The sequence below is a fragment of the Gracilinanus agilis genome, chromosome 3 (assembly GCF_016433145.1).
Source record: "Gracilinanus agilis isolate LMUSP501 chromosome 3, AgileGrace, whole genome shotgun sequence".
Taxonomy (NCBI): domain Eukaryota; kingdom Metazoa; phylum Chordata; class Mammalia; order Didelphimorphia; family Didelphidae; genus Gracilinanus; species Gracilinanus agilis.
In genome coordinates, this window is record NC_058132.1 from 268,278,131 (window position 1) to 268,289,766 (window position 11,636).

General features: G+C 38.0%; 1 protein-coding gene across 1 annotated transcript in view; it reads right to left on the minus strand.

Moving 5' to 3' along the window:
- Positions 1 to 11,636, minus strand: part of UPP2 (uridine phosphorylase 2) — a 50,973-nt gene that overhangs the window by 15,158 nt on the left and 24,179 nt on the right. Inside the window, exons 4-5 of the mRNA XM_044669114.1 lie at positions 4,272 to 4,386; positions 852 to 1,061 (exon numbers count right to left, since the gene is read on the minus strand). Of these exons, the coding sequence (XP_044525049.1) occupies positions 852 to 1,061; positions 4,272 to 4,386 (325 nt within the window). The remainder of the gene's footprint in view (positions 1 to 851; positions 1,062 to 4,271; positions 4,387 to 11,636) is intronic.

Sequence of the window (11,636 nt, forward strand, 5' to 3'; positions counted from 1 at the left end):
AGAGAGAGAGAGAGAGAGAGAGAGAGAGAGAGAGAGAGAGAGAGAGAGAGAGAAGGGAAAGAGGGAGAGAGAGAGGAGAAGGGAGGGAGAAAGAGGGAGAGATATAATTAAATTTCAAGCTTTTTTCTCTCTTTAAATCTTTTCCTCTCTCATTTCTATTTCCTTCTTTGCTTCTTTTTTCTCATTCTCATTTTCCTCTTCTCTCTCTTGTTTTCCTTTTTTGCCTTGAGTGGGCCATTACTCATCGTTTTTGCTTACATCCTTACATTTGCATACAACTAAAGAAGCAAATTATTACTAAGCTAGCCTGTATACCCTCATGAGCCCCCTGAGTCTTTGCTAGGGTTCCCCACCCCCACCCTAGCCATCTGTGCCATATCAAGGTGGAAACATTTTGAAGCAGTTCCATCCCTTTGGGGCTCCCATGTGTCTTTCTTTATGTTTTCCAATACCCACTGGTTCCTTCTGTCGTCTGCTTACCCTTTTAAGTTCAGGTGAGCAGCAAAAGCAATGAATGATTATGTTTCCCCTCCCTGAATCACAGATTTAGATGAATGACATCAAAAGAGACACAATTTTGTTAACTTTCCTAATTGCATTTTAGTATTCAATTTGTTCTTGGAGGATTAAACCCAACCCTGAATATAAATTCATTATGGGGGTTTCTCTGCTGGTTTTTCTATCCTTGTAGTCCTCTGCTTTAGTAACTAGAAAAGGCTGTTTCAATTTCCCTTTAATCCTCTGGTATTAATTCCCTGAAGTGGGCGTTTTCATAGAATTTGTGGGCTTAAGAAACAAAGAGCTGCCAGTAGTTTTCGGCATAGACTCAACAGTTTGTAAATAGTCCTTACCTTCATAGAAATCATAGGTACACATTGTATGGCCAATGAGTGTAGGAAAGCCTGGAATTTCTTTGCTGCAATTGAATAACTCCTGGGCCAGTTCCTTGTCGAGCTCTGTACTTCGAGTAACCACAGTGTCCAGGATTATCTGCTCAAACTGGGGCTTAAAGAAGGAATCTACAGCTGTGTCTGTTATAACAACAGACCCAGGTTCAATCCCTGTAATGGGGGGGAAAAAAGAATGCAAAAGAAGCGATTGCCACAAAATGATCCTGAGAGCCCACTTTTCACATCTAATCTAATACCTTTCTCACGTGAGAGCCCTTTTGGTACTTGAAGACTGCTAACATATCCTTGCTAGATCTTTTCTTCTTCAGGCCAAACAAGCTCCTTTCACTGATCCTTTCTCCATTTCTGGCTGTGTCTTGATTTGTCTTGTGTCCTTCCTAAAATAAAATGTCTAGATCTATACTGGGTACACCAGATGTGAGTGGAGCAATTTTTATTAACTGATGACTCTGCCTTGATGCAGCCTGAGAGTATTAAGCTGAAGAAAAAGCTTTCCAAGCTCAGGGTCAGTGAATCATTCAAGCAGTTGAAAGTGTCCAATGTGGGCTAAGCACTATGCAAAGTCTTAGGTTTAAAAAAAAAGGCAAAAAAAAAAAAAGGCAAAAAACCCATCCCTTACCTACCATCTTAGAATTAATACTGGGTATTGCTTCCAAGACAGAAGAGTTGCAAGGGCTAGGCAGTTGGGGCTAAGTGACTTGTCCAGGATCACACAACTAGAAAGCATCTGAACATTTGAACCCAGGACCTCCCATCTCTAGGCCTAGTTCTTAATCCACTGAGCCACCCAATTGCTCCCTATTATGATTATTGTTATCTCTATTTGAGGGCAGCTAGATGGTGCAGTAGATAGAGTACTGAGTTTGAAATTAGGAAGACTCATCTTCATGAGTTCAAAATCTGTCCTCAGACACTAGCTATGTGATGCTGAGCAAGTCACTTAACCTCTTTTGCCTCAGTTTCCTCATATGTAAAATGAGCTGAAGACTGAAATAGCAAACTGCTCCAGTATCTCTGCCCAAAGCACCCCAAATAAGGTTATGAAGTCAGACACAAGTGAACAATGACTGGACAACACCCCTATTTGACATATAAAGAAACCTCATGGTAGTATGAAATATCAGAAGTGGGATTCAAATTCAAGTCTTCCCAGCTCCAAGATAAGCATTCTTTCTACAGTGACTTTCCAATGCTGATTTTCTATGATTCTTCTATACCACTCCCTGCCTCTAGATTGTGTTTTTTGCTGTTAGCTGGCTTTCCTACCTCCACTCTTGGCTCTGTGAGATCTTTTTTTTTTAAGTCCTTACCTTCTGTCTTATTATCAATTCTAAGGCATAAGAGCAGCAAGGGCTAGGCAATTGGGGTTAAGTGACTTGCTCCGGATCACACAGCTAGGAAGTGTCTGAGACCAGATTTGAGCTCAGGTTCTCTCAGCTCCAGGCCCAGAACTCTATCTACTGAGCTACCACTCACCATTCCACTTTGTGAGATCTTTAAAGTTTTCTCCAGTGCACAAAACACATATGGGTCCAATAGCATCTTCTACTCTTACTCCTCTGATCTACCACATATGTTTATTGAAAGGAATGAAAAAGCAATATATGCAAATCCATTTATTATTGGAAATTGGTGTATAAATACAAGGTGAGAGGCTATATGAGGGCTGAAAAACCCAAAATCTAGTCCTGTTTCTGATATATGTTAAGTACATGACTGTGGATAGATCACAAGCTCTCAAAGCCCCAAGAAAAACCAGACTATAAGTTGCAGATGAGTTTCCAATCTGTGTTGGTGGAGATCCCTACACTAATAAAATCAGAGTTCTTCTCCAACCCTAGCAAATAAATTGGTCATGGCCACATTCCCATGAAGTATCAGAGGTGGAATTCATATTCAGTTCTTCCTAGCTTCAAGTTAAGCGCTCTGTCTATTGTGACTGTTCAAGTTTGGGTTGGGCTAGATGTCTCTGAGGTCCTCTTTCTAGTCCTGATGGTCTATGATTCCAATGTACCACCCCCTGCCTCTGGATTGTGCTAACTATATGACTTGCGTAGATCACAACACAGACAAACAAACAAAAAAAAGAGTTATTGTTCATCTAACTCTTCCCATGTTGTGATATGGAACTAAGAGACCAAATAACTATGGCAGCACATTTGCTGAGTGCCCCAATAAATATATAACTTCCCATGCAAACCAAAGAAAGCCTAGTCATTGGTCTCTGCCTGAAATCTCTCTCCATCTTTAATTTATCTTCCACTCAGCTACCAGAGAGATCTTTTTTTTTTTAAAACCTTATCTTATGCTCTACCTGGCAGTGGTTCCCAAACTTTTTGGCCTACTGCTCCCTTTCAAAAAAAATATTACTTAGTGCCCCCTGTCACATACTATCACCGCCCCCTTACAGTTATTTACCACCCCCAAATGCACCTGTGGCCATCATCGCCCTCCCCATTGCTGCACCACCCACCAGGGGGCGGTGGCACCCACTTTGGGAATCACTGCTAGCAAGTATTCTAAGACAGAAGAGCAAGGGCTAGACAAACAGGGTTAAGACACTTGCCGAGGGACCCATAGATAAGAAATGTCTAAGACCAGATTTGAACCCAGATCCTCCTGACTTCAGGTCTGGAGCTCTATCTACTGTACCACCTAGCTGTCCCAGCCAGAGTGATTTTCTTAATATGCAGATCTGACCATGTCCACTCCACTTTTCAATAAACTCCAATTTTTTTTTAAATTTCCAGGAGCAAAAAGAAAATGTTTTGCTTGTTTTAAAAAACTTATAGCCTGAACTCTCCTATCTTTCCAGTTTTCTTATATTTTACCCCCTTCATCTTCTTTTTGACCCAGTAATACTGGCTTCTTTGATGCTCTTTGCACAAGACACTATCACCTGGATCAGTGCCTTTTTACTGGTTGTTCCTCATGACTGGAATGTTCTCTCACTTTTTCTCTGACTCCTGAATTCCCTAGCTCAGCTAAAATTTCACCTAGATGAAGTTTTTCCCGTTTCCTGTTTCCCCTTAATGCTAGTTGTTTACAAGTTCTCTTCTCCACTAGAACGTGAGTTCCTTGAAGTCAGGGACTGTCTTTTGCCTTTCTTTGTAACTTTGTATGGTCAGTGCTTTGCATAGTGCCTGACATATAATAGGTGCTTAATAATTGCTTATTGACTAACTGACTGGCTGACTAGTAGGAAGAGACAAACTCTGTTAGATGTCATCAAAGATTCTTATCCAGCTTGTTGTATTATTGGGCTCTCCTACTTTCTTTTGGCTTCTAGGTAAATGTACTATATTTTTAAAGCAACTTATAATTCATCTTGTTTTTATTACAGCCAACTGAATACCTCACCTATTCCTCCTGATGTGCCAATGCGGATGATTGTCACATCACAACACTTTGCATGGTAAAGAAGTTTGATGAGCTCATGCAGCATAATTGAAATGGAAGGGATGCCCATGCCGTGCTGTCAAGAAGAAAAGAAAAGTCACCATATTTCTTTGAAATTAATAGATGAATAAGACATATTTTTCCCTTCTTTACAAGTTAACAGCATACAGATGAATTTATATAATCATTAAGGACTTGGCAGGGCTGTGGAAGATTTAAGTCATCTCTAACTCATATTCCCAAGATTGCCTGATGGATGGGCACATCTGGGAGGGTCTAAAAGGAGGATTTCCTTCTCAATTTAAGTGGATTCTGCGTTCCTCCACAGAAGCAAAAAAAGACATTATGTGGTCTCCAAGATTGTTAGAAGGACATAATTTCTTTACTCCCCACCAAGATTCTTATGAGGAAACTTTTCCAAAGAGCATTTTTCATGTTTAATTTGACTTTGAGAAAATGTGCATGTTTTTGTGACTGCCATGTCACTCAAACTTCTCTATTGTACTAAGTGGAATTTGAAATTTCTTTTGTTGTCCTCATGTTTCCTTGCCTGAATTACATCACTGCTATTTCTATGTGAATGGTAGATGGGATGAGGGGGAAGGTTGGGTGAAAATGGGCTAAGAATATAGGGATAGGCATCTGAAAAAATTCTCCAAATCACTGATAATCAAAAGAAAAAGGTTTCACTTCACACCCATGGTATTTGCAAAGACTAAAAAAGAAATGGCAAATCTCAGAATAAACAACTACATCACATCTTTGGGGGAAACAAATACATTAATGCCTTGTTGGTGGATTGTGAAATGGTATAACCATTCTGTAAAGCAGATTGGAACTATGCCCCCAAAGACACTAAACTGTGATATACTTTGAGTGATGGCATAATGAGCCCGTGTCCCCCACCCCAGTCAATAGATAGATAGATAAAGATATATTTATATGTGTACATGTATCTATATATATGGGAAGGTACATACTTAATATACGTGTTGATAGATAGAATCAGAGATCAAAGAAAGAAAAAAAGGATTCACATACAGAGATATTTATAGCATGAGGGAATTAGAACAGCGAGTGGTAGTGGGTAATTGACTCCACACAAACTATCTTTTGACTCAATTCTGGAACTACCTCAGTTTCCTTTCTATTCAATCATGGGTTTAGTCCAATTTCTATCCTGTGAGAAAATTTTATTCAATTGTGGGAATTGTCAGAAACTTTACTATATTGTATAAACCTAGACCTAAATGGCTGGAAAACTGAACCACCCCTACCTCCTGCTTAGAGATCCTTAACTAAGGACCTAGGTCATGCTCACCAAAAACTCAGACAGATCTCAAGATTAATGCAAGAAGTTTTCTCATAATTATACATCTTAAGCAACCCATGTGTCTTATCTGAAAACTGGCCCCACACTAGTGAATCAATTATTATTTCTATGTTTCTTTGATTGAATATAGATATCGGGAGGTGGATAGGATACCTCTTTTTCTGATTTCAGTGAATTGCAGCTGTTTGTTATCCCTCTCTCAACTGGAAAAGTCCCTAATTTTTCCTCTAGTTGGAAATCATATTACCTAATTTTATATCCATGATAATTGTTTCCTTTTAATTAGTTGATCTTTTAAATGTTTTTAATGCATAAAAATCAGGGTCCAGTGCCAAGGCTGACAAAGCCCTGGTCCCAGTTTGTTATGCGATTGGCATGCATGATTTCTAATAAATTGGCATGCTTGCAAGCTTAGGCCTTTGTTTAGTCAGTCATTTCATCTTTTACATAACACAAGCAGGGTTTATTTTTTGGAGGGGGAGTGAAGAACTGAAAGCTAACAGGGGTGCCATGAATTGGGAATTGACTGAACAAATCATAGTATATGAATGTAATGAAATACTATTACATCATGGAAAATAACGAAAGGGCTAGTTTTAGAGAAAACTTGGAAGATTTATTCAGCTTTTACAGAATGAAATGAGCAAAGCCAGAAGAACAATTTATAAAATAACAGCATTATAAAAGCAAACAATTTGGAAAGATCTCTGATCAATGCAATGACCAATAATTTCAGAGGATAGATTATAAAGCATGCTGCTCACCTCTTGATAGAGAGGAGATAGACTGAAAAAGCAGCATGAGACATGCATTTCTGGACATGGTCAATGTAAAAATTTATTTTGCTTGATTTTATACACACGTACACACACACAAATATTTTACAATGGTTTTGTTTTTCTTAATTTTTTTCAGTATAGTTGGAGTTGGGAAGGAGGGAACATAAATGTGTGGTAATTAAAAAAAACCAAATAAAGTCTTTATAAAAAAAGCCAATATACTGAGAAACAGGTTGCAAACCAATTCATATTTTGCAATATGCACTGGAAGCACAGGCAAGAAAAAATCATTTTGAAATTATAAGACATAGCATAAGCAGAAGACTTGAGCTAGGCAGACCCACTAGCAGGCTGTTGGAATAGTCTAAGTAATAAGTAATAAGGACCTGTACCACGGTGGCAGCAGTGTCAGAGGAGAGAAAGGAGAATACCTGAGAATGCTAAAAAGATAAAATTGACAAGCCTTGGCAACAGATTGTCTATGAGGAGTTGAGGAGGATACCTGTAAGCCTGAGGAACTGGGAAGATGGAGTTGTATTTTTCAGTAACAGAGAAGGTGGGAGTTGGGAAAGGTTTAGAGGAAAAGTAATGAGTTCAATTCTGGACATGCTGATTTTAAGAAGTCTACTGAACATAGAGTTTGAGATGTGTGAAAGGATGTTAGGGTTGTAAGATTAAAGATCAGCAGATAGGTTTGCATAGTTTTGAAAATTATTTGCATAGAGATAGTAATTAAGTCCACTGGAGCTGATGAGCTAACCACGTGGCAGAAGAGAAGAGAAAAAGAAGAGAAGAGGTAAAAAGTAGATAAGAGATAAAGGCCAAGGACAGAACTCTATGGGAAACCTACAGTTAACAGACATCATATAGTTGAGGATACAGCAAATAAGTCAGAGAAGGCAATGTGAGTAGGTAGGAGAGAACCAGGAAAGAATAGTGTCCTAAAAACCTTATGAAGTGTCAAGGAGGAGAGGATGACCAGTAGAGTCAAAGGCAACAGAGAGACCAAGAATATTGAAGACTGAGTAAAGGCCATAGGATATGGCAAATAGGAGATCACTGGTAACTTTAAAGAGAGTAGTTTCAGTGGAATGATGACTTTGGAAGATGTTATGCCAGTTTCTTGAATGTCATTAGAATTCAAGAGTATACAGGCTGGAAAGTTAAGCCAGTCTCTTCTTTTCAGACAGCTCCCTCTAATCAGACTTTCTCCATGGAGACAGATCCAGATTTGAATGTCATTCCTAATATTTCCTACCTGGGTGACCATGGAGAAGTCATTGAACTTCATTAAATCTCAGCTCCCTCATCTATAAAATGAGTATCACAATAACTAAATTTACCTAAACCATGGAGTGGCCATGAAGATCAAAAAAAGATAATAGTTGTAAAGTGTTCTGCAAAATGTAAAGTATTTAAATATACAAATAACAGCTGTTGTTATACAAAATTTGCCCAGCCACTCCTGAAGGGGTAGCTCTAAGCTTAATTGACTGCTGAACTATACATTGTACAGAGAATTTAGTGGAACCTTGTTAGTGAAGTTTTCATATATTTCATTCATGGGCAGAAAGACATTTTGTACAGAATAACATTGGTTTTTAGGATCTCCAATTTAGTCTTTAACTGGGAATTTTTAATTTATTTCTTTTCTAATTTTTTTAGTTGCATGCCCAATTCATTGATCTGCTTTTTCTCTATTTTATTGATACTAAGCACTCAGGGACATAAATTTTCCCCCATGTACTGTTTTGGCTATATCCCATAAATCCCATAAATAAATTCCCAAATTTTGATGTGGTGTCTCCTCATTGTTGTTCTCGTCAATGAAATCAATGATTGTTTCTACAATTTCTTCTTTGACCCACCAGTTTTGAAGAATTAGTTTCCAATTAATTTTTAATTTGTGTCTTCACAAATCCTTATTGATTATAATTTTTATTGCATTAAGATATTAAAAGGTTTCACTTATTATTTCTGTTTTTCTGCATTTGGTTATGAAGTTTTTATGCCCTAGTACATGGTCAATCTTTGTATATGTGCCAGCTACAGCTGAAAAGAATGCATATTCCTCTTTATCCCTATTCAATTTTCTCCAGATAACTATTAAATCTAACTTTTTAAAAGTTTCATTCACTTCCCTTACTACTTTCTTATTTATTTTTTGGTTAGATTTATCTATTTCTTATAGGAAAGGTTGAGATCCCCTATTAGTATAGTTTTACTTGCTATTTCCTCCTTAAACTCCTTTAGTTTCTCTTTTAAAACATCTGGGATGGTATACTACTTAGTGCATATATATTAAGTACTGATATTTCTTCATTATCTATTCTGCCTTTTTTCAAATGTAATTACCTTCTTTATCTCTTTTAATGAGATCTATTTTTGCTTTAGCTTTGTCTGATATCATGATTGCTACTCCTGCTTTTTTGGTCTCAATTGAAAACAAATTCTGCTCCAGTCTCTTACCTTTACTCATTATGCGTCTACCTGTCCCAAATGTGTTTCTTGTAAACAATATATGGTAGGATTCTGGGGTTTAATCCACTCTGTTCTCTGCTTCCTTTTTATAGATAAGTTTATCCCATTAACATTCACAGTTATGATTACTATCTGTGTATTCCCTTCTATCTTGATTTCCTCTTGTAATCCTGCCCTTTCACTCTTTCCCTCCACAGCAGTGTTTTATTTTTAATCACTATCCCCTTTCTCTCTCCTTACCCCCCCTACTCCCTTTCTTATTTCCCTTATACTTCTTTATAGGGTAAGATAGGATTCTATAGCCCCAGGGAATCTGGTTATTCTTTCTTCTCTGAGCCAATTCCAATGAGAGTAAGGTTTAAGTATTAATGGGCAATACAAATTTAAAGAGTTATAGATATTGGGGTCAGCTGGGTAGCTCAGTGAATTGAGAGCCAGGCTTAGAGATGGGAGGTCCTAGGTTAAAATCTGGCCTCAGACACTTCCTAACTGTGTGACCCTGGGTAAGTCACGTAACCTCCCATTGCCTAGTCCTTACTGCACTTTTGCCTTGGAACCAATACACAGTATTGATTCCAAGGTGGAAGATAAGGGTTTAAAAAAAAGAGTTATAGATATTATATTTCCTTATGGGAATATACACAATTTGACTATGGTGAAAGCCTTAATTTTTTTCTCTTGTTTACTTTTTTTTGTGCTTCTCTTGAATTTTGTATTTGGACACCAGATTTTCTGTTTAAATTTGTTCTTTTCTTCTGGAATTCTTAGAAAATTTTATTTATTAAATGACCATACTTTCCCCTGAAAGAATATAATAAGTTTCGATGGGTAGATGATTCCTGGTTTTAAATCCAGTTCCCTTTTCTTACAGAATATCATATTTCAAGCCTTCTAATTCTTCAAGGTGGAAGCTGCCAGATCCTGTATAAATCTGCTAGGGATTCCATGATATTTGAATTCCTTCTTTCTGGACACTTGAAGTATTTTCTACTTGGCCTGGGCGCACTTGGATTTGGCTATAACATTCCTGGGAGTTGCCATTTAAGGATTTATTGCAAGAGGTGATCTGTGGATTTGTGGATTCTTTCAATTTCTGTTTTACCCTCTTGTTCAAGAATATCAGGGCAGATTTCTTGGACAATTTCTTATAATATGATGTCTAGGATTTTTTCTTTGTTCATGACTTACAGGTAATTCAATAATTCTTAAGTCGTCTCTCCTGGATCTCTTTTCCAGGTCAGATTTTTTCAGTGAGATATTTCATATTTTCTTCTATTTTTTCATTCTCTTGATTTTGCTTTCTTCTATATTAATATGTTGTGAAGTTGTTAGCTTTTAGTCCAATTCTAATTTTTAAAGACTGAATTTCTTCTATGACCTATTGATACTCCTTTCCCATTTGGTTTATTCTAGTTTTCATGGCACTCGTTTCTTGATTGGATTTTTGTGTCTTTTTTTCAGTTGACCAATTTTGTTTTTTTAAGCTGTTATTATTTTGCATTATCTTCATTTCTTTTGCCCATTTTCTTTCCATTTTTATCAACCTGTTTTATTTGATTTTTGAATTCCTTTTTTAATTCTTCCAGGGACTGAGACCAAGTCTCCCCCTTCCTTTTTTTAAAGTTTTGCATGTGGCTGCTTGGATCTCACTATCCCCTCTTGCTTCTGTTCTTTGCTCTTTGTGCCCACAGAAATTTTTGAGGGATAAGTGTTTCTTTTGCTATTTGCTCATTTTCCCTGTCTTTTTTTTTGCCTGTGGACTGAGAATTCTGGATTGTTTGCTAATTCTGTCTCTTTTGTTACTGGCTTGCCAGGCTTAGCACTGTTAGATCTTTTGCCCTGGGGCTAGGTCTTCACCAGTAGCAACGAAGGCTTGAAAGGGCCCAGTGCTATGGATTTCTGGGCCTCACTGTGGCCTGGGACTTCAAGGAGGTAGGTCTGCTATTCTCTTTTGTTGGAGTAGCCTGAATCCCAGCATCCCAAAGATACCTTATACAGTCATGAACCTTGGTGCAGTAGGTGGGGGTGGTCATCCAGCACTCCTCCATGTGTAGTTTTACTTCCAGTTCCCACTTATCCCAAGAAAATCAACTCTCTCTGCCTACCTTTCAAGTTGTATTCAGCAGGAAAGCCTCCTCACTCCATCTTGCTATTAGTTTTTGACTCCTGTCATTTTGAGGCACTTTTTAAAGATTGGTGTGGAAGGATAGTCAGAGTGGTTTCAACTTTTGCTGCTACTAAGCCACCACCTTGACTCTATCCCAGAATAACATATTGGGAGAGAAGTTAGGAAGACTGGTCTGAGTTGGAAGAACCCTGTCAAGACTTTTCAGGATAAGTTCAATTTGCAGTATGATCTCTAAATATGAGTACTAAGTCATCTTTCTTTATATCATGAGAGCACATATACTGTCAAAGAATCAATTTCTAGTTTGTTCTGGTGAGCTAAATTAATTCTCTTTCCCCTCCTCACATTTGATATAGCCTAATTCTTCAATCAGAATTTGAGAAACTCTGTGTGTGTAAGTGAGAGAGAGGTGTGGGAAGGGGAGAGGGAGAGGGAGAAACAGAGAGAGAGGAAAGAGAAAGATGGAGAAAGGAAAGGAACATGAAGAGTAGGAAAGAGGAGAGAGAGTGGGAAGTAGGGAGAGAGGAGGAGAGGGAGAGAGGAAGGGAGGGAAAGAAACAGAGAGAGAGAGAGAGAGAGAGAGAGAGAGAGAGAGAGAGAGAGAG